The sequence below is a fragment of the Mesoplodon densirostris genome, chromosome 13 (assembly GCF_025265405.1).
Source record: "Mesoplodon densirostris isolate mMesDen1 chromosome 13, mMesDen1 primary haplotype, whole genome shotgun sequence".
Classification (NCBI taxonomy): domain Eukaryota; kingdom Metazoa; phylum Chordata; class Mammalia; order Artiodactyla; family Ziphiidae; genus Mesoplodon; species Mesoplodon densirostris.
Window position 1 is genome coordinate 7,834,219 of NC_082673.1, and position 23,424 is coordinate 7,857,642.

At 39.0% G+C, this 23,424-nt stretch overlaps 1 protein-coding gene across 1 annotated transcript in view; it reads left to right on the plus strand.

The window, feature by feature from the left end:
• RAB2A (RAB2A, member RAS oncogene family) overlaps window positions 1-22,551 on the plus strand; it is a 74,982-nt gene extending 52,431 nt beyond the window's left edge. Inside the window, exons 7-8 of the mRNA XM_060116233.1 lie at window positions 19,093-19,161; window positions 21,231-22,551. Of these exons, the coding sequence (XP_059972216.1) occupies window positions 19,093-19,161; window positions 21,231-21,326 (165 nt within the window). The 3' untranslated portion in view covers window positions 21,327-22,551. The remainder of the gene's footprint in view (window positions 1-19,092; window positions 19,162-21,230) is intronic.
• Window positions 22,552-23,424: the final 873 nt, after the last annotated feature.

The following is a 23,424-nucleotide window of genomic DNA, read 5'->3' on the forward strand; positions in this document are numbered from 1 at the left end:
TCTCAGATGGAAGCAAAGCAAGAATTTATCAGTAGCAGATCCACCATAAACGAATGGCTAAAGAAATTATCTAACAAATGAAATGATAAAAGAAAGAACCTTTTAAGAGGGAACACCAGTAACCAGAAGTATGAATAATCACAATAGACTTTTTTCTTAAAAGTTTTAAGTCTTGTAAATTACATTTGACAATTGAAGCAAAACTCTAATGTCTGATGTGGTTTTCAGTATAGGAAATAAATATGTATAGGAAATAAAACCACGCTGGAGAAAGGGACATCAAGGGATGCACGGTTTTTATCCTTCCCCTGACTTGGTAAAATGGTAACACTAGTGGACTGTGATAAGTTATGTATGTATGTATGTATGTATGTATGTATGTATGTATAATGCAATACTCAGAGCAACTACTACAAAATATACAAAGAGACACCCTAAAAAACAATAGATAAATCAATGTAGAATGCTAAACAATGTTCAGTTAACCCTCAGAAAGGCAGGAAAAAGAAAAAAAGAGCAAACAAAAATAAAGTGGCATCCTTAAACCTTCACATAGCAATAATTACCTGGACTATAAATGATTTAAATACACCAATCAAAAGACAGAGCTTGGCAGAGAAGATTAAAAAATATGACCCATCTATATGGTGTCTACAGGAAACTGACTTCAAATATAATGATACAGGCGGTTTGAAAATAAAATGATGGGAAAATACATATGACACAGACACTAATCAAAAGAAAGCAGGAGTGGCTGTCTTAATACCAGATAAAGTCGACAAAGTGGGACATTATATAATAATAAAAGAAGAGTCCACCAGGGAGATAATAGCAATCCTAAATTTATGTGCACCAGACTACAGAGCTGCAAGATGTATGAAGCAAAAACCAGTAGAGCCAATGGAATTAAACTAGAAATCAGTCATCGTCTCCACCTATAATTATGGATTTGTTTCTCCTCTCAGTTCTTTTGGTTCTGATTATCAATAACAGGTAACTGGGAAATTCTTCAGAGACTTGGAAACTGAATAGCACACTTCTAAATAATGTGTGTGTCGAAGGGGAAGTCTCAAAGGAAATTTTAAAAATACATTGAATGAAAAGTAAAATACAACATATCAGAATTTGTGGGAAACACGTAATGCAGTGCAGAGAGGGAGATTTATAGCATTAACCACATTCATTAGAAAAGGGAAAAGTCTCAGATCAAGAACCTTAGCTCCTATCTCAAGAACCCAAAGCAACTAGAAGGAAGAAAATAATAAAGATAAGAGCAGAAATCAGTGAAATCAAAAACAGGAAAACAATAGAGGAAATTTTTAAAGGCTGTTTTTTTTTTTTAAGTAAATAATATAGCAAGACTGACAAGGAAGCAAAGAGAGAAGGTACAGACTTTGCCAATATCAGGAACAAAACAGAAGTTATAACTATAGATCCTGCAGACATCAAAGGAATAATACATGAATATGGTAACTTAGATGAAATGGACAAAAAGAACACAAACTCAGCACAAACTACTGTAGCTCTCCTAGTATGAAATAGAGTATTTGAACAGCCCTATAACTATTAAGGAGATTGAATGAGTAATTTAAAAGTTTTCCAAAAAGAAATATCTAGGTTCAGATGGTTTCACTGGAGGATTCTACCAAACATTTAAAGAAAGAATGAACACCAATTCTACACTATCTTTTCCAGAAAATGGAAGAGGTAGAACATTTCCTTATTTATTTTAAGAAGCTAATATTGCCCTGATGCCAAAACCAAAGGAAAAAAAACGGGGGGTACAAACTGATAACATTTATTAATATATGAAAGAAGTTCTCAACAAAATATCAGCAAGTAGAATTTCAACAATATATGAAATCATATACATGTGCATATGTATAATATATATATCATGGCCAAAAGGAATTTATTCCAGGGATACAGAGCTGGTTCAGTATAGTCTACCATTTTAATAGGATAAAGAAGAAAAATCACATCATAGCAGTCAGTGCAGAAAATGCATGTGACAAAATCCAACACCAGTCGTATTTAAAAACCCTCAAAAAGAAAAGAAAAAAGGAATTGAGGAGAACTTCCTCAGCTTGTTAAAGAGCATCTACAAAAAAAACCTACAACTAACATTATACTTAGTGGTGAAAGGCTGAATGCTTTACCCCTTAGATCAGGAACAAAGCAAGGATAGCTATTCTCATGATATAAAGGCATGAAATAAAGGCATACAACTCAAAAAGGAAGACATAAAACTGTTTATATTTGTGGATGACATGATTGTAGGAATCCCAAGGAATTTGCAAAATAAATAAACTAGAGCTAATAAGTGAGTTCAGCAAGTTTACAGGATTTTTACAAGACATATATAAAAAATCTACTGTATTTCTATATACTCACAATGAACACCAAAATTTAAAATACAGTGCCATCTATAATCACACAAAAAGAAAATGAAATACCTAGGTATAAATCTAAAAATGATAGGTATAAGACATGTATGCTGAAAACTACAAAATGCTGATGAAAGAAAGTAAAGAAGATCTAAATAAATGGAGAGACATACACTATGTTCATTGTTTGGAATTCTCAACCTAGTGAAGATGTCACTTTTTCAGAAATTGATATACAGGTTTAACCCAACTCTTATCAAACAAAATTCCAGTAAGATTTTTTTGTAGATAATCTGACAATATTATTATAAAATACATACTGAAAGGCAGAGGAACTAGAATAGCTAAAACAACTTTGAAAAAGAAGAATAATGTAGGAAGAATCACTCTATTGGATTTCAAGTCTTAACGTAGCTGTAGTTGTCAAGACTGTGTGATATTGGTGAAGGGAGAGAAACATCAGTGGAACCAAATGGAGAACCCACAAATGTGCCCAACTGCTTTTTAACAAAGATGCAAAAACAACTCACAGGGTAAGATAGCCATTTCAACAAATGGTGCTGTAGCAATTGGACATCCATAAGCAAAAAAAAGAAAGGACCGAAGTCTCACACCTTATACAAAAACTAACTCAAAACTGATCATGGAATTAAATGTAAAATGTTTTACCTATTTATCTTTTATGGAAAAAAAACAGGAGAAGATCTTTTGATTCTAGCAGTAGGCATGCTTGTCACTAAAAGCATGATCCATAAAAGGAAAAGTTGATAAATTAGTCTTTAAAAACTTTTACTCTATGAATAAGCCTGGTAAGAGGATGAAAAGACAACCTACAGACTGGGAGAAAGTATTTACAAACCAAATATCCGACAAAGGACCGCTAGTATCTAAAATAAAGAACTCTCAAAACTCAATAGTAAAAAAACCAGATAGTCCAATTAGAAGATGGTCAGAAGACATGACAAGACATTTCATCAAAGAGCATATATAAATGACAGATAAGCACTTGAAAAGATATTCGGCATCACTAGCCATTAGAGAAATGCAAATTAAGACCTCCATGAGGTATCACTACACACTGAAATGAAACATAGTGACAACACCAAATGCTAGCAAGCATGTGGAGAAACTAGGTCATTCATATATTGCTGGTGGGAATGTTAAATTGATACAGCCACTTTGGAAAACAGTTTGGCAGTCTCTTTAAAAACTGGATGTGCAGCTATCATATGACCTAGCAATTGCACCCCTGGGCATTTATCCGAGAGAAATGAAGACATGTTCACACAAAAACCCATACACAGATGTTCATAGCAGCTTTATTCATGATAACCAAGCACTGGAAACAACCCAAATGTCCTTCAACGGATGAATAGTTAGACAAAGTGTATAGTACATCCACACCATGGAATACTACTCAGCATTAAAAAAGAACAAACTATTGTTACATGCAGCAACCTGGATGAATCTCCAGAAAAGTATGCTTAATGAGTAAAATCAGTCCCAAAAGGTTGCACATTGTGTGATTCCATTTATATGACTTGGTTGAAATGACAAAATTAGAGAAATGGGGAACAGATTGGTCATTGCCAGTGTTGAGCCAGGATGTCAGGGTGGAAGAGGAGGTGGTATGGTTATAAAAAGACAGCGTGAGGGATCCCTGAAAACTGAAATGTCTGTATCCCTTTTCATTATTTTGGTTGTAACAATGTATTATGTTTCCAAGATACCACCACTGAGGGAAACAAGGTGAAAGTCACACAGGATCTCTCTGTATTATCTTACACCTGAACGTCAGTCTGTAATTATCTCAGAAAGTTTGATCAAAACATAATAGTAATAACCACATACAAGCAAATTAAATTAATTAAATTTAACCTGTTCTTTAAGATCACAATGGCAATTAAAAAAATAAAAATTAAGGATTACAAAACCTCACAATTGTAATGAAATACTAATGTGAGAAAATGGAATATAATTATAAAGGCTTAAGTGATTTTTTTTAATTCATGAAGATCCCAGGATTTGTTTTTCAAATTATTGTCATTATTTGTTAAGTATGGCTCTTTCATGAGTCTGTCACATTCTTACACAGAGCAAATTTTTATACAACCAGTTCCCTCCATGCTAAATGTATGTTTAGCATATGCCTAACAAATAATAGAGTTACTGTTGTGATTTGTATTATGCATAGACATCCTTCATACGATTTCTCAGAAGAAGCAGAACATGAAATTACACTAATATTCATAAAAAAGACAGCTAGGCTATATGGAATAAAAAAGACCTGGTTGGAAGATAATGATGAGTTGTACAAAGTAACTAAAGGAAGAACTCCAAAAATGGGCTAAATATTAGATGTTTTGCACTAGTATTCTTTTTTTTAAAAAGAGTTCATTGATGACCTCTATGCATGTCAGACTTTAAAATAATTAAGTTCATCATTAAGTAAAGAGCATTTATATGACAGTACACATTTATCCATTAGTTTAGGTTTTTTTTACATCCCCTGTATTAAAGCATTTTGGTAGCCTCACAGTAAGATTGATGAAGCTGCTATTTTAAATCAGTTTAAATAGTGTCACCGTTTTTAAAAGTAAACCCACATATGCATCATCTGGCTTCAGAAGTTACCACCATTTTGACATTTTGATGATATTATTTTATTATGTGCCCTGTTTTTAAAGCAAATTCCAGAAATATTTTACCTACAAATTTCAGTAGCAGTAATTTAAAAAAAAAATATGTCCATCATACCATTATTATACCTAACAAACTTAGCAGTAATTCCTTAATAATATCTGATATCAAGTCTGAATAGCAACCCCCCCCCTTTTTTTTCATTCAGCAATTGATGTTGGAAAACAGGTACTTAGTTTCTTTCTTCGAGGTCAGGGAAGACTGACAAAACCTGTTCTTTCTACTCTGAGAAGGGAAGGAAGGAGAACTAAGCCAGCATCTGTCAGACACCCTCCTTGTCACTGCACTCAGCACTGGCTCCTGCAGCAGGAGAGCTGAGGCCTCAGTGGGAAACTATTCAGCTCATAAAATTACAGTATACGCTCTCTGGGATTTAAGCAAGAGTTAGCCTACTAGAATTAGATCCAAAGAGGAATCATCCTGAAAACAAGCAATAAATACATTAGTTTTACAGGGTCTTTAGATTCTTGATCAGTTAGTGACTTAGACTTGGGGTTGGAGAAAATAGTAATTCGTTTCAAAGATGTTTGTTCTAAGTGCTATACCTCTGTTTTTGCTTTCTAAGGACTTGGATTTGCCTAACTATGCCATCCTCCATGGGAGAGGCCGTTTAGCACAGTGGGTAGAAACTTGGGCTATGGACTCAGACAAGAGTTTATCCTCAGCTTACTGCCTGAGCTTGAGGACCCTCTGGGAGAGCTGATCATGTGAGGAGTTAAAAAAGTAAGGCAGGTATCCTGAGTGCATCCTGGTCAGCTAGTAAGAGTGGTGGTTGGTGTTTGGGCAGCTCACAGAAGGTCAGTGTCCTCTTCTGTATAATCTTTAAAAAGTACTTGATTCCTAGCCAATCCTTGGCTCTCATGTGTAGAGAAGTTAGAGAACTCCGGTATTAAAGAAAAAAACTTGCTTAAAAGCCATTTTTAAATATAAATTATTTAAACATAATTATGTTTAAAGATAGAATGATTTATACAAATGCCAGTGTCCTGATTATGGACCATCTGACTAAGGGTTCTTTTTAGAAATTTAAAACTATGTGATCATTCATTAAGATTAAGCCTAACTGGTACCTTGATGATTCCTTTCAGTTTAGAACTAGACCTGTTTCCTTTTCCTGTTGTGCTGTGGACTATTTTTGTATTTTAACCAAGGTCCAGTTACCTAATGCAAGTCGAGACCATGAAGTTTAACTCTTGTATTTCCCTGTAAGCAATTGGACAATTTGCAGCATAAGATAGCACCATTTTTCCAGCATTTGTTGCGTTGTTGCTGGAAATAGGTTGACTGTTAATCTCTGGATGTACTGATTTACTCAGCATAATGATTTCGTCCACGAAGGATCTGTTGAGGGGAAGGATCAAAGTGGTGTTAGAGAAAAATGCACAGGATAGCTGTCCACAAAAGAGAATTACCGAGTCCAAAATGTCAGTAACACTGAGCTAAAATAACAGGATATAATTAAAATCAATGAAGTGAAGCACCAACAACTTAGCATAATACATGAATCCTCTTTATTCATTTAGTAGTAGGTAGGATGGTGTATATTTTGATCTAAAAAAGCTTCATTTCAATGACAACCTGGGGGAGAGAGTGAAGACTAGAAAGTCCTGTTACGGAGGGTCCCACTTCTGTTTTACGGGCTGGCTGCGACCTGTGAATTCTACAGTGAGAATCCTCAACTGTTTCATCGTCTTGCTGATGATGTTGACAGCTGGATCCAAGCTCCTTATATTTCTAAACCACACTGATGTCCTTCTCTTTTCCGGTTCAGGGCCCCACTGGCAACATCGTTCAGCACTGCTCTACTTATAGTATTTCGGACTCATAGTTTTCTGTTAACGGCAGCCTCTCGTGTGCCGACTGTTCTGCTCTTACCTGGATTTATGCTGCTGGTCTTCAGCTGGGATGATAAATGGAAAATGGCACCAAGACTATGCTTCCAGGATTTTTTTCAAATTATTTTATAAAGAGCATAAAAATAAAATGATACCCTAGTCTGCCTAAACTAGATACTTATAGAGGTAAGAATTTCTCAGATAGATCTACTATTTAATAGATGGGTATCATTTTATATTTATAAAATCATGTATAATATTAACACCACACACAGACCATGTACACACAAAGAAACACTTTTTTATATACATACAAACATAGAAAGCTCTCTCCACATAAAACCTCTCTGTATTAGCAAACTACTATGGTACATAAGTATCATGTTTAAGTATATTTGTTTCCAAACTGTAAATTATAATTTCCAAGTTACAAGTTATAATAAGAGAATTCACCCTTCCTATGAAGTGGATTCTAGTCAGTTTTATACAACTTGGGGTTGCTCCAAACATGCAATTATCATTCATCCTTTTTGCTGTTTGCTGAAGAAATGCACGTTTAAATGTGATAGTAGAGGTACACCCCAGAATTCATCTCCTAAGTGTCAACGAAATTAAAAAGCCAACTGCAACCAAAATATTCTCACCTATGTGGTATTCCCATAGAATAGGAGACTAGAACACATTCTTTACATTTTCAGTTCCCATTACTGATTTTTAAACTTAATATTTGGATGCTATACACATATATTTGAGTGCATAGCATATGGGGGGAACCCATATATTTAGTTGTCTACCATTTATTAAAGTAATGTTTATGCTGAATATACAGTGCATTTATAGTGTCATCACATCTTATATTAAGAAAATGAGGTTTAGGCTCTTTTACCTCTGGTGGACAAAAAAGAAAAAAAACGATTATTTTGACCTCCATTTTGCTGAAGATTTTGCTGATAAGGAAATAAGAATCGACCATGTGACCAGCAGTAAATATTTTTGAATATTAGTTTGACTTCCATTTTCAACTGAGACTTAAAGGTTATTGAGGACATCAAGATATCATGCTGCCTGGTGACTGCCCTGGCTTCCCATTGGCTACATGCCTCCTCAGCTGCCACCCTCTGGCAGTTCATTCCAGAACCACAGCTTCATTTAGTGTCCTAGTCTGCAGGGTTCCAGGAAGATCTGACCTCCGTGGTCTGTCCTGTGACACACTGAGGAGTTGATATGAAGGGACGCTCCTCCAGTCACTGGAATCTGGTGATCTTGCTTGCAGCATTTAGAAGAGTGTCTCATAAGTGGAAGGTTGCTTTCAGAAGTATTTTCAAATGATTAAAATGTGTCAGGTCCCTGAAATAATAATGTGGCTGTGTGTTTGTATGGCATATTGTCAGAGTTCTTTCACATACGTAGTGAGGACTCAAACCCAGGTGTTCCAGGTTCCCCATCCGTTCCCCTTCTGTCTGCCACACGGGGGAGAACAGCAGCGCTGAAGGTTAGCCTGCCCTTCTCTGAGGAGCATGAATTAAAATGATCGCTTCTGCAGAGGGTTCCGTGGTCAGGTGAGCTTAGGAGGAGCTGGAGTCTACCCCCTTTCAGGAAACCAGAATTCACAATAGTAGTGTGTTATTCCTATTCTGAAAACCCACTGTTAAGAAATTTGTTGGCTTTTATTTAACCTAGAGTTTTCCAAGTGTGATTTAGCCATTCCCACCCCCCCGCCCCAGTGGAATTGGGGTGGAGGGTGTGTAATAGCCAAAGGATTGACGTCCTTTAGTTTTGCTAATTCTCTTCATGGTAACACAGAGGTTGCGGTGGGGGAAGTGGAGGCTACTTTCTTCTTAAGCTCAGAATATCTTGTAAGAATATTTTTTTCCAAATCAGTTGTATTTAGAACAGTGCTTCTCAAACATTAACGTGTATTCACTTCACCTAGGAATCCTGTTAAAACGCAGCTTACAATGCGGTAGGTCTGGGGTGCAGCCTGAAGGTCTGCGTTTGCAGCTTGCTCTCGGGTGGTGTCAGTACCGCGACCCGGGCTCCCTCTGGGCAGCGGAGAGGCTGTGAGTGAACGAGACGGTCCAGCCAAGTGCTGTCCTTCCCCTTCTCCGCAGATTCATGATTTCTTCAGACCTTCTCATCATCTTCATCCTCTCCTTTACTGATTCTTGGCTCTCAGCATATAATTACATAATCAGGTTTCAACCATCTTAAAAACAAACCCTATCAGTCCCTGTTCTCCTGGATATGTTCTCTTCTAGCTTCTAGTAAGATCTACCTCTGTTTCCTCATTGGATTTCACACCTCGGTTCACAGTCTGACTTCCTCCATCATGGCCAAGGTCACCCTAGACCTCCTAGTTGCCTCCCCTAACAAATGCTTTTCTCTTCTTCTCTTGAACAGTCCCTGGGGGGTATGTGATACTTTTGACTACTCTTCTGTCTTAGCTCCACGATATCATGGTCTCATCTTTATTTGTGCTCTCTCGCCTTCCAGACTCCTTTACCATCTCCTCCTTCCACGTTGAAATGTCACCTAAATCCATGAATACCCTTCTTAGGCTGTGTGTCCAGCTCTACTTGGACAGCTCTGCATGAGTGGGTCTCAGACCCTCCGGTTTAACACATTCAGACTGAACTGATAGCCCTTCTCTGCTCTAGTCTGCAGATGTGCACTGTCATGTATCCTAAAGCAACCCCCTTCCCTATCCCTTTACACTCATTTCCTCAGTTAATATGTATTGCTTTCCATGTGTGTATTATTATTTCTGCCTGTTAAATATCTCTCCAAATTGTCCTCTTCTGTGATTGGACTCCCTGTGTTCATTTTTCAGGCCTCTACGCTGTTGCCTATAAGATCTTTCTAAAAATGAAAATTGAATGTCACTCTCCAGCTTTATTAAAACCCTGAGGTGGTTCCTCACAGCTTCTGCATCAAACTCCTTAGCTTGGAAGACAGGTCCCTTTATTTGCCAGTCCTCCCCTCTCTTCTCCTTGTTAAACTAGAGAGCGCATCCACAGGGCAGGGCTCCTGACCTGCTTCCGCAGAAAGTATTCTCCACACTAGAAATGCCCTCCTTCCAACCTGATCCTTCGAGGATGTATAGTGAGTCTGATTCCTCCTCCTGGAATGTGTGACACGTGGCACACCCTCCCTGCCCCCTTCACCACTCTTATGTGCTCCTTTCTCTGTACTTAGTCATTCCTGTGTCATGGGTTTATTATCTTCGCACTCTCTCATGACTCTGTCGTGACCCTTGTTTTTCACGTTGGCTCAACATGAGGACAGAGTTCCTTGAAAACATAGGCTGTCTTTTCATCTCGGCATCCCCAGCGCCTAGCACAGTTTCTCCCCACACAGTAGATAATTGTTCGGATGGTTATGTATTTATTTAATTACTTTAACCTTACTCCTCTCCCCGCAGTCTTTAATCAGCTTATGCTTTGGTCCCACTTGTTAACTTGTAGGTGGAATTCTGTCCGAAACCTTCTTTGCCCTAAGCATTCTAAAACCTATGAGTTTTGAAAAACACAGGTGAATAGGTTGACTTCTCCTTTGATTGGGAGCTCCCTCCAGTAGCCACCTGGGGTCTTTGTGGTTTGAAAGAGGTTCTTTAGACCCGGGAATAACCCAGGAATAATATGGCAGGCTAGGGAAAGTACCCCTTCCCAAAGGCCGCAGATCAACTTTTTAAAGGTGTCCGAATATTCTAGAAGTGATATATTTACTTCTGTGATTCCTTCCTTGTTTTTCTCTGTGTATTCCCTCTAAATTAAAATTTCATTTCCTCAGAGTTGTACATTACCAAAACTTAAACAGTATTATATTTCCTTTAGGACCCGAAGGTGATTGTGGTGTGAAATAAACATATTGTTTGTCAAACAGTTGTCACTGTCAAATATTCTCAATCTCTTAGCCATTTATTTGATGGGTGATTTTTCCCTAATATTCATCAATTTTACTTAAAATTAAGATTGGAAATTTCTGTGAAACCAGAAAAATATATAAACATCAAAATTTTTTGAGGCAAAAGTTTAGTAATTAAAAATATCTTAAACTGTTGAAAAATCAGGGCTGGAAAATTCCTGGCTTAGCTGCTAAAGCACTAAAGATATAGCCAAGGTGATAGCTGAAAATACAGCCACCTAACCCAAAGACACTGTAGTAAGCTGCCAAGACATCTAACCTGACAGGGTCAGTGGGTTTCTGTGTCGGGGTGGGACGGGGAAAACACCTGACAGTAAGACTTCAGTGACTAAGACCAGTTTCAAGGCACCTTGTGAATACTTGCGTCCTGTCCTGCTACTTGAGATCTACAGACAGAATTTGGGTTGAGGGGACATCTTCCTTGCCTTGGGCTGTGTTGTAAGTGGTGGAACAGATGTTTCTGTAGAGCTGGAATGTGGCTGTGAACTGAAAGCTTTGTTACCCCTCAACCCTGTTCTCGGTGTCGTGGGTACCACAGGGCTTTTCACTGAAAATCTGACCTGACCTTATCAAGCTTCCAGCATACCTTGAGGGGAGCTTAGTGTAATAAATATTTACCACTCCCTTCCACAGATTGGAAGGCTTTGCGGACTGGCGTCGGCTTCTCTGCTGCTCGTTTGGTCATCACCCTAGGGAACTTCAGGGATGATCCCAACCAAAGTAACTTTGAAAGTTTCGTCCAATTTCTCTACTTCTAAACCAGGGTGGCTGAACATTTCTGAAGAAAACCTTGCTGTTGTGTGCATGTTATGCACTTACACAACTATATAGATGACCAGCTACCAAGACTTTCCCATCAGCATTAGAGATCCTTCCGTGTGTCGAAAGTAAACTCTTCATTCCCTCCTTGAAACCTGATTTTCTTCCTTTTTTATTTCTCTCAATTCACGGCATACCCTTCCACCTCAGCCACTTAGGCCAAAAATGGAGTCACCCTTAAACATCTTACCATCCTCACCCTGTTCTTTACCGAGTGCTGTTCATTTCCCCAAAGGAGATATTAAGTTTGATCTTTGCCTTCCATTCTGGTTGCCACTGTTTTGTCAGGCTTCATTTCTTACCTTGATTATAGTTCTCAACTCCTCCTGGCCTTCCTGTTGCCAACCCTCCTCCTGAGAATTCCTCCTCTAAACCACCCTCTGATTTTGTCCCCAGCCTGCTTCCTACCTTTTCAAGGTTCCTTGAGGTCTGTTGGGCCCCCTGTCTACCCTCATCTCACATGGCTCCCTGTCCCCAGCTTCCACTGTAACTGAGCTTAAAAGCTGCCTCTCTGTCCAGACTAGTCTTTCCTCCCCTTAACTTTCCTAATAAATGAGTGGGAGCTGACTTTCCTTCAAGCCTTCATTCATGGGGCTTTCTCTCTCTTGACAGTTTTTTTTACCAGCAGAAGTGGTCATGCCACGTTACCCTTCTAAACGGCTGTTGTGGAAGTTTTCGTGCTGTGTGCCAATTTTGGATTTGCATCTGTCCTGTAGTACTCCCACATCCTTGAGGTCAAAGGCATTCATGTACCCAAGTATATAACTGAGTATATATGCTCTGTGCCTGGTACAAATCAGGCACTCAGTAAATGCTTGTTGAATGGAAGAACTAAATTACTAAGGAATTAAACATATCTGCGTGTTACAAGTAACACAAATATTTTGTACTTCCAAGAATAATCCTAGCAATCCACAGTAATTTCTAGCTAGCTAGAAGGTTTTTAAGAGGATATGATAATTGTGTGCTTTTTATGTTCAATTTTCGTGGCAGCATAAGCAAAATAAATGAAAATTCCTTTGAGTTGGGTTAAAGATAAGTGATCCTAATAAAGAGACGATAAACGTGGGCAGAACATTAATCCTGCTAACCCTGCTTCTGCTACAGTTCTGCCCGGTCTTGGGCAAGTCACTTCTCCTTGGCAGCCCAGTGCCGTCTGTACAGTGAGAGTTATGACAGGTCAGTAGATTTAGCAGCAGCCCTCTTTCTTCTAATGAAACACAGGAAACTGGATGAAAGAAAGAAGAGCAGAACAGCTCTACTTTGGAATAGGGGATGCCGCGGAAAAGGAGGGGGAGGAGGAGGAAATGGTGGCCCCCGCGGGGTGTCCGTGAACGCAGCTTGAAGCCATCGCGTCGGGCTCGGAGTGTGGGAAGGCTCTCCTGAAGCTAACGCAGGTCCAACCAGAATATTTTCCGTCACGGAATTCGACGAAGCTTCATGTGTAAACGGCCTGTCTTGCTTCTCGTCTGATGTTCTTTTCTCAGGACTTTCCTGTCTGCATAATACCAAAGTCTTATCTCAATACATTTTCTTCTTTCGGCTCACCGTACACATTATGTGTTGCTGACTTACCTTTTGATGCTTAGTTCTGTCTAATCAGGATGTTTTGATTCGCTGAGGAGGCTGCTCCCGAGTGCCCGCTGCCCCTCTCGTTCCGCGCTGGTGTGCGCCGACGCCACGTGGTGCCGAGGGCGGACGCGTGCCGAGGCCGCCTGCGAGCCAGCCGGTCTGGAGTAGGCGCCTTGGCTGCCCTCCTTTTACAGAGAGGCTGAGCAGCAGGTCCAAGCGACACGTGTGGTAAGAGGTGGCGCTGGGCTCTGACCCCGACAGCCTGCTCAGAGCCTCCCCTTGGCCGTTCTGCTAGCAGACTTGGAGGTACGGCTTCAACCCGCAAGATTAATTTCCTCGTTGTTACACATATTTTGAATTTCTTTTCAGAAATATCGAGAACCTGTGTAAGTCACTTAGTATAGTGACTGACCCATAGTAAATATTTGGTAAAAATATTGGCTAGTGTAAGCTTTGGCAGATGGACACCTGGAATGTCCATAGCCTTGATTAGCAATGGAGAAGAAAGTTAAACAGCATCCTAGTTCTCTGTCTCCCAGTTCTCAGAGAGAACCAAAGACTCCCTTATTTTACAGGGTACTTTGCTCTTTAGCATCTATTCAAGATGTTGAAATAAAACGAAGACACTTCAATTTATTTTGAATTCTTACCTAACAGATGCTGTAATTTTTATCTTGCCACCAGGTGGCAGCATGTTACACAAGGAAATAATTGATATGTTATTCTGTTGTAGACTAGTTTTCAGTATTTTGCCTTAAAAACTGTTAAACCATAATAAAAACAAAATATTATTCCGTGTTCCCCTTTGTCTGTATTCCCCCTCATTGGTTGTGAAGGCCCTCATAGCCCAGTGTCCATAGCCCACAGCTAGACCTGCCTTGGTCCTGCCCTGCACACACTATCCCTCTGTCAGCCAGGGCAGAGAGTTACTTTTCCTGCATCTGCAACCGAAATGTAAGCCCTCGTACTGAGATTCTCCCAACTAACTTGTTCTCGTTCAGCAGCAGTAGGAACTACCACAGTCGTCCTCTTCCTTGGACCTTCCATGGTACCCAGAGAAGTACCAGATCTGTGGCAGCAATTGAGTAGGTGCCCTTGGGTAACGGCCAGGTAATAGGTAGGATATACATTTTTAGTTCTTTGTGGTTATGTTTATTTTAATTTGTGCTATACAAGTCCTTGAAAACTTACTTAAGTTTAGGTATTATCAGAATCATTCAGATAACTACTGCCAAGGGTTGAAAGATTAGTGTCTGAGGTGGAGGGCAATTAATGGCTAATGAAGGTAAAGGACTGGACATGGCAATTAATCAAAGTAGGGCAGAGCAGGGAGCTAATGGGAAAATGTAGAGAGAGTCAGGCTTCAGATACTGGCGTGCAGCGCTGCATGGGAAGGCCAGAGGCTCGCCAAGTTAAGTTGGCTGCAAGGAAATCTGCTTATACTTCTTTTTTTTTTTTTTATCTATGTTGGGTCTTCGTCTCTGCGCAAGGGCCCTCTCCAGCTGCGGCAAGCGGGGGCCACTCCTCATTGCGGTGCACAGGGCCTCTCACTATCGCGGCCTCTCCCGTTGCAGAGCACAGGCTCTAGACGCGCCGGCTCAGTAGTTGTGGCTCACGGGCCCAGCCGCTCCGCGGCATGTGGGATCCTCCCAGACCAGGGCTCGAACCCATGTCCCCTGCACTGGCAGGCAGACTCTCAACCACTGCGCCACCAGGGAAGCCTCTGCTTATACTTCTTAATCGTGGATCTGCCTAGATTGTTTCACAGGGTTAATGAAATCCTTTCACATCAGTTTCTCAGCAAATGTTTTTTCCTATTCTATAACCTATTAACTAATATTCAGATTTGACTGTATTTGAAACATGGAGTATAGATGAATAGAATGTTTGTAATTCTGACTTGTCACAAAACCTGCAGTGATATTTAGGATGTCATGTTTTTAGAGTATAGATGAATAGAATGTTTGTAATTCTGACTTGTCACAAAACCTGCAGTGATATTTAGGATGTCATGTTTTTAGAGTATTATGTTAATTAAGCAGTGCTAAAAATTTTCTGGAGTTATGCCATCATCTTGCTTCATTTTTCTGATAGTAAGGAAATAACTATTCCAGATAAATTAATTGTTACAAAATCTTTCCCTGGTAAACATCAAAACTTGTAAGAGGGCCTCCCTGGTGGCGCAGTGGTTGAGAGTCCGCCTGCCGATGCAGGGGATACGGGTTCGTGCCCCGGTCCGGGAGGATCCCATATGCCGCGGAGCGGCTGGGCCCGTGAGCCATGGCCGCTGGGCCTGCGCATCTGGAGCCTGTGCTCCGCAATGGGAGAGGCCACAACAGTGAGAGGCCCGCATACCGCAAAAAGAAAAAAAAAAAAAAAAAAAACTTGTAAGAATAATGAAGACGTTTCAAGAGCGTGTTTTGTGTTACTTATGTTAAACAGCAAATCCTGAGTCTCTCTCCCCTTGATGACTCGGGCCACCTTGGCCAATACATGCCCTCTTCAGTCAGGAGCTGTGAGCCCGTCTTCACACAGGCCCACTGCTCCCGCCGCCGCTGCCATGTGCGGGCTCCCCCGTGGCCTCTTCCCCAAAACCGCACACACACATCCCTGCTGGCCGCTCACACAGACACATCCTCACACTCACTCTCTTTCCCTTTCTCCTTCCCTCTCCTTTTCATAATTTGCTTCTGTAGCCTGGGGAATAGAAAAAGTAAAACTAGTTAAAATGATGTCTAAAATTGGAAGGAATTTCAATTTAAGACTCCTATTAAAGCATGAGCTTTAGGGAATTCTCTGGTGGTCTAGTGGTTAGGACTCTGCGCTCTCACTGCCGGGGCCCCGGGTTCAATCTCTGGTCAGGGAACTAAGACCCTGCAAGCCACACAGCACAGCCAAAAAAAAAAGCATGAGCTTTAGTGTAAAGGTTCTGTAGTATCTATTTAGTTAGCTTATTGTTGCTAATTTCTTCCTTTTTTTTTTTTCTTTTTTTTTCCCTGTGTTCTAGAGGTATTTCAGATTGTTACATCTCTTCCCTGAAAAATATTTATGGAGACTGATTTTTAGTGACTGGAGTGAAATGAGCAATGAAAGAAAATTCTAGCCAATTGTAACAGATATGTATCTCTTGTCTTTCTGAGTTTTTGAAGTGCTTTGCAGCTTTAGTGGACAGTTACTGTCCGTGACAACGAAGGCTGTTCTCTTAGAAGTTTTATTTTATGTCTACTAAGCCTTAACAGTATTTGGTTAATGCTCATTACGTTTGAGAACTCAACAATTTCAGTCCATAGCCACATACTTTGAAAAGAGGTGTACTAATGTCTACAGTTGTCACATTGGTTTTAAACTCTTAAGGACTTCCTAAAATTGATCATTAGTTAATCACTTAGTAATATATATTAAATATTAATTTTTGCCATGATGTAAATAATCCATTTATATAGTGTCCTCTCTATAGTGTGCTCAGAGAAGTGGAAAATATTTTATTTCAGTGTCTTTAATATGTAATCAGAGAGTTGGATGACAAGTAAATTGTAGCGTTGTCCAAAGAGTATTTCACTGAGATGATGGGAATTAGAAAAGATAACCATTTGCTATATTTAATTATAATGGAGTTAATTGCATGTCTTTCTGATATAAAATACCTCTTACGTCCATTGGGTACAGCTATTCTTGAAGGTGCTTAAATAAAGTATTAAATATACTATTTAAGTAATAAAATTAGTAGTGACTTGGAAAATTTAGCATAAACAAAGACATAGCTTTCTTAAGCCAGTTTTTAAAGTGATTCATCAACAGATTAGCAAAAAGCCAATTTATTTACATCCATTGGCACGTGTAATAATGACTTTTATAATATAAATGCTTGTTTATATGAAGTTATAACTCATTTATGGGACCTTGTGGTTCTAATGTTCTAGTGAAATGTACACATGCGGGTGCTCCTGGAAGGAATTCCAACTCTGTGAATTTATGAATCTGTTGACTTCAATATTTAGTTAGCCTGGCCATCACTGTAATTGACATGTTATTGGAAATAGAGTTAGGTTTTCCCTTATTTATAAGGATAACCTCCATTTTGAGGAATGTGAATCAATTCATAGTTGGCTGACAGCCGGTTTCTCCTTCACTTGAGCTCCAGCACACACTGGAAAAGCACACTGGCTTCCAAAGTGCCTTGTGAATCTGCAGTGATTAATTCTTCTCATTATTTCGCTGCAAGTTCTCGTGACCCTCTCTGATGGTTCGATCAGCCGCTTAGAGTTGATGCATATTCATTCCTCTGCGCGCCTGCCGCAGTCGCTCACGCCCCCTGCACTGACTGGTGTGTTCTTGGTGCAGTAATTGAGCTGCAGCAGATTGATTACTCTGGGGAGCTGTAAGGCCTTTAAAGGTGAAAACATATCAGTCCTGTTAATTAGGAAACAAAAGCTCTGGTGGCAGTTTCGGCAGTCAGATGTTTCCAGTGTAGAAAAGACGAAAGATGTGATGTGTTCCTCTCTGTAAACCTGTTTACTTTTTAAATTTTGAATTAGGTCTGTATCAGTAGTAGTGGAGAACAGCCTTCTTTTACGAATTTTTATAGAATGCTAATTGAATATAATATTAATACTATTATCTCTCAAATCTGATAGTTTAGAACCTGAGTTTGTATACACCTTCTGTAGCATTGGCAGTAATGTGTAAAATATCTTAATATCTTACATAAATATAGAATGCTTTTGGATTAATTTTGGTATTTAGAGGCTTAATTTGGTTACAATGTTCTAATGCTAATTTCTTGTCATTTAGTAGTACACTCTGTGGGAAAAGGGTGAAACTTTATTCAACATGGCATAGAAGTTGAGCTGCCTTTATCTCTTTATCATAAGCACCCTTTGATTATTCCCCCCCACCCCGGCCAAACTGTATGTTAAGTAATACATTGTCTGGGGAAAAAGATCCTGTATGGAACGGTGGCCTCCAGAAGTAAGCTAGTTTCAACATGGACATCTATGCAGCTTACCTAATTGACATGTTTTTCTCAGGTGTGCTGTTCTTATGTTATGGTCTCCCCCTCCCCCTTCTCCAGTCATGAATTTTTTCTTTTGAGATATAATTCACATACCATAAAATTCACCCTTTTTTAAAGGGTACAGTTCTGTGGGTTTTAGTATATTCACAAAGTTGTGCGACCATCTCCACTGTCTTCCAGCACATTTTCATCACTCGATTCCTTCCTTCCCCTAACCCCTGGCAACCAATAATTATTTTCCTTCTGTGGATTGACCTCTTCTGGACATTTCATATAAACGGAATTGAACTATATGTGGTCTTTCATGTCTGGCTTATTTTACTTATTAGCAAGGTTCATCCTCACTGTCGCATGAACCAGTACTTCATATTTTATGGCTGAATAATATTCCATTGTATGGTTATGCCACATTTTGGTTTTCATTCTTCAGTTGGTGAACATTTGTGTTGTTTCCACTTTTTGGCTATTGCTGCTACTAGCGTTAGTTCCCATACATCCTTGTCTTGTTCGTGATCTTGGGGGAAAGGCTTTCAGACTTCACCGCTGGGTATGATACAGGCTGTGGGTTTTCTTAGATGCTGTTTATCAGGTTGAGGAAATTCCTTTCTGTTTCTAGTTGAATGCTTTTATTGTGAAAACGTGTTGGATTTTGTCAAATGCTTTTTCTGCACCTATTAAAATGATCATGTGGTTTTTGTCCTTTATTCTATTAATACGGTGTGTTCCATTGGTTGATTTTCGTATGTTGAGCATTGTAATATTTTATAGAGCTTTTAATATAATGTTCTCTTACTGTGTGGTTTTAAATAATTTGAACCAATTTCTCTACCTTATATTTCAGGCATTTATTAATACAGCAAAAGAAATTTATGAAAAAATCCAAGAAGGAGTCTTTGACATTAATAATGAGGTATATATATATATATATATATAAATATTATTGGCTAGTTAATTTAGAATTGAATTTTAATTACTTGGATTCAAGATTTCTGTTTTTTAAAATTCCTAAAATGGATCTATGATGTCAGTTAACACATTCATTTATAATCATCTCATTGAAAATTTGTTATATGTTGTATAATAGCTAAATGTTGATGTTCTAGTGAAGCATCAATTTATCTGTGAAAACGAATTAAAGTAAGTGACCCTATCCATTTATTGCAAACAATGCAAAATAATATATATCCTCCAAAGAGAGAAGAAAATCCACTTTCATCTACACATCCATATGGTGTCATCTGCTTTGGGAATAATTTTCTAGTGTGTAAATGCGTGTGTGATGTTAACTGATGCAAGGTGCTGTCTCCGTTGTCTGGTGCGGAGAAGGGAGACGTCCATTTGGAAATTACTCCCAGGTCAGCATAGCGTGTTTTCAGGAGCCTGAGTTAGTATATGTAATTGGCAGTTGGCACTAGTTGTTTTGTTTGTTTTTGTGGGTTTCTTTTCTTTTCCTTTTTTCTTTTTTTTTTTTTGTAAAATTATTTTGAGCCAGTTTTGATCAACATGATTAGGATAAAATGTAACTTTGAAGCAAATAATTCAGAGTGTTTACCAAAGGCCATCATTTTGACCTAAATCACCACTATGCATTTGTCCTTATTTATTTCAGAATTGTTATGTGGATAAGAGCATATTACTTACTTTTACGTAAATGTTTCTGCTTTTCTACAGTAAGCCTTCTTGCTTCCAAGAGAAAAACCCTTATTCCTCCCCCGGGTGCAGCGAGGAAGCACCGTGTTAGGAGCCATGGTGCGTGCGTCTCTTGGCGCACGTGCAAGAGAGCCTCTTTATTATCTGTCTCAATATTCGTTGCTAAAACAAACAACAGTTTGCCTAGGGTTTCCAAAAAGTGTTTGATTTTCCAGTTTCTTTTAATTTGTAGTGATAAAGTTTCTAACCCATATTTTCCAGGCTCATATGGCAATAGATCTTGAGTTAGTTTAAAGGCGACACCATTCAGAGACTAATGCCATATAAATTGAACAGTAATTGGGCGTCTCTGTAAAGGGCATGTTCATTGTCTCTGTCTGGTTTCATATAGTAGCTGACTGCTTTACTGTGCCTGGTGTGGCTTTGATTGCAATGTGCTGTCAGGAGCCAACAGGCCGTGCGATTTATCTGGCCTAATGCCAAGTCTGACTTCTTGATTCCTCAAGAAGTTGCTACCAGCCCAGAGGGGGCAAAACCAATGAGCCATAGGGCATGCTTTTTATTAAAGAGGAGTCAAAAGAGCGAAAAGAAACCACATCAGCTGCTGTCAATACTGAGCTAGTGCCAGAAACCCCAAGGCTACTACTGTTGCAGAACAACTGCCAAGCACTATAAATCTGAGATTTACTGTGACGTAAAGTTTCCTTAAGAGCTTAATTTCTGAAGCTACTGTATTACTTTTCTCAGAGTGTTGTATTTTTAGGTAAAATCCACTTGAGGGAGTGAGGGTTGAGACATAAGTGTGAGTTTGATGAATGAAAGAACCACTCTGTGTGTGGGTTCTTGGCAAGCTGCCATGTCTTTGGGGATCATAGAAATTATTGATGACACAGAACACTCATATGCCCTTAGCCTGTACAGCTGATTCAACATGGAACAGAAACGCTGTCTAGAGGAAAGATTGTACGTCGTATTAGAGGAGCATAGGCTTTGCATGTTTTTCTCTTTTAAAGATTACGTTTTAAACAGTCTCTCCATTGTGAGAATTCCCTTAAAAGCAGCACTCCGGTTTCTGTTACCACAGTACCTGGTATGATAAGGAATTGTTTGCAGGAATATTTCCACAAGTATTATTTTAATAGGAAGGAACATCCCCTGAGAGATACTGTTTTAATTGTGAAAATCTGCTTAGTGTATATATATATATATATTTTTTTTCAGTTGTTTGGTAAGATTGTGCCACTAAGAAACCAAAGGATTTCTTAAATTTAAATTATACTGTCTGGTTGGCTCCGGTTACATTTATTATCCTTCTGTCTTTCATTTCAGGCAAATGGCATTAAAATTGGCCCTCAGCATGCTGCTACTAACGCCACGCACGCAGGCGGTCAGGGAGGACAGCAGGCGGGGGGAGGCTGCTGCTGAGTCTGTTTCTACTGTCTTGCTGCCCAGAAGGGGCTACTCGCCTATTCTTTCACCCTCCTGCTCAGCTGAGACGGGAGACTCTTCGAAATGGCTTTATGTCACAGAAGAAGACTTTAATCCTTCAAATTCTTGTATAACTTTGAATAAATGGTTAATGTTCACTTAAAAAGACAGATTTTGGAGATTGTATTCATATCTATTTGCATTTGATTTCTAGGTCAATTGATGTGATTATTTTTGTTAAATGTTGTCTTGTGCCCTTACCTACGAACTGAATTGTATTGAACACTACAAAGTCATCTTGAGTATTTTAAATCGGTTTGTGTAGTTAGGTTTCCCCACACCTGTGGTTACCTAATGTTTAATATTATAGAACTGTCCTCAAAAGTTTGTCAGTTTTCAAGGCTATAAGGAAAACCGAAGGACTCTTTTAATTCTGTATTTATCATTTACTTTCTGTATATATAGTTTAATAACCTGCTTGGGTGTAATTTGCCAAGCTTGAATTCTTTAATGCATTTGCATAAATTCTATACTGTTTAGAGCTTAAAGCTACAGAAGCATCGTTAGGAATTGCTTGGACACTGAATTTTAAACTTTTTGACATTGTTAACAAGCATGTTCATCTTTTTCTTGTCACTAGTCCGAGAGAAATATGCTTAATGTACATTCTAAAGGCTATGTATGTGTTAACCTGTTTTAATGCCAAAAGTTTGCTGTTTGTCCACAGTTTCTTTAAGACCTCTTCAGAAAAGGATTTGTTTGCCTTAATGCATACTGTTGGGTAAAAACACAGTATAATGAGTGAGGTGGGCGGAAGAAAGAACTCCCTCTGCCTGAGCGACTCCAGGAGGAATGAGTGTCCACATTTAGACGGCACATTATGAGGACTTTAATCTTTCCTTGAACACAATAATGTTTTCTTTTTCTTTTATTCACATGATTTCTAAATATATTTTTCACGCAGGACAGTTTTTTCAACCTTGATGTACAGTGACTGTGTAAAATTTTTCTTTCAGTGGCAACCTATAATCTTTAAAATATGGTGAGCATCTTGTCTGTTTTGAAGGGGATATGACAATAAACCTACCAGATGGAAAATCCTGTTAAAAGTAGAAAAGCTTTAGTAATTTGCTCAGTGTGGTGGTTTTATCCTTTTTCTTTTTCTCCCTTGGACTATAATGAAATTGTTACAGCAGTGCAAAATAAAATCCTATGTATAAAAGTGTTCTTTTTTTTTATGACCATATCATTTTTTAAGAATGCAATTTTTCAGTCCCTCCACAGCTTTTACATGTATTAAAGCACATTTTTTTTAAGGGTCAGGATGTTTAACACTACCCTTTTTAAAAATTTTGCTAGAATGTGGTAAAAATCTTTTTACCTTATTGAAATTCTTTTTGTTATTGATGATGTAAGCAAGTATTTTAAGTATGAAGCTAACCACTTTCCGTCCACTCAGTGACTTCAGCTTTCTACCGGTCTTTCCTGAAGATTCAGCAGTGCTCTTTCAAAGCTTTGTCATTACTCTTGTGGGGCGTCACCCAATGCTATCTTAGTTTTTTGCTTTGACTAGCTCCTAGAGGGCAGAGGGAACGGTGAGGGGAAATCGAGTTTCCTGAGTATTTTTATTATGCACTTTTTTTCCCCTTAAAGTGGTCTCACCAGATTCACTCTCTAATGGTGAGCAGGACAAGGGACGACGACTAGGACCTGCTCTGCTCTGTACCAGGAAGAGGGGGATTCTCTGGGAACCGGTACTTCTAAACTGCTGTTAATTTTCCCGGAAACGTAATGTGTTTCTTTTCCATTCTGTCTCCTCTAATTCTTTTATAAATCACGTGTAAGAAGAGAAGGTCATGGGAAAAACCAACAACACCAAAACACATGTATTTTAATAACCTAAGAAGAGCTGGAGCCCTCAAATGCAGCCCCTGCACAGCAGCCTTAACCTGCCTCGGCGTTGGGCCACAGGGGCGGGTAGAGGACTTCTCCGTAGTTGTCACCGCTTTCTCTACAGATTTCACCCGCCATTAAGGAACCTATGTGATAAATCCTTTACGTCAGTCGACAAAGCAGTGTTACTGTCTGGTTTCTA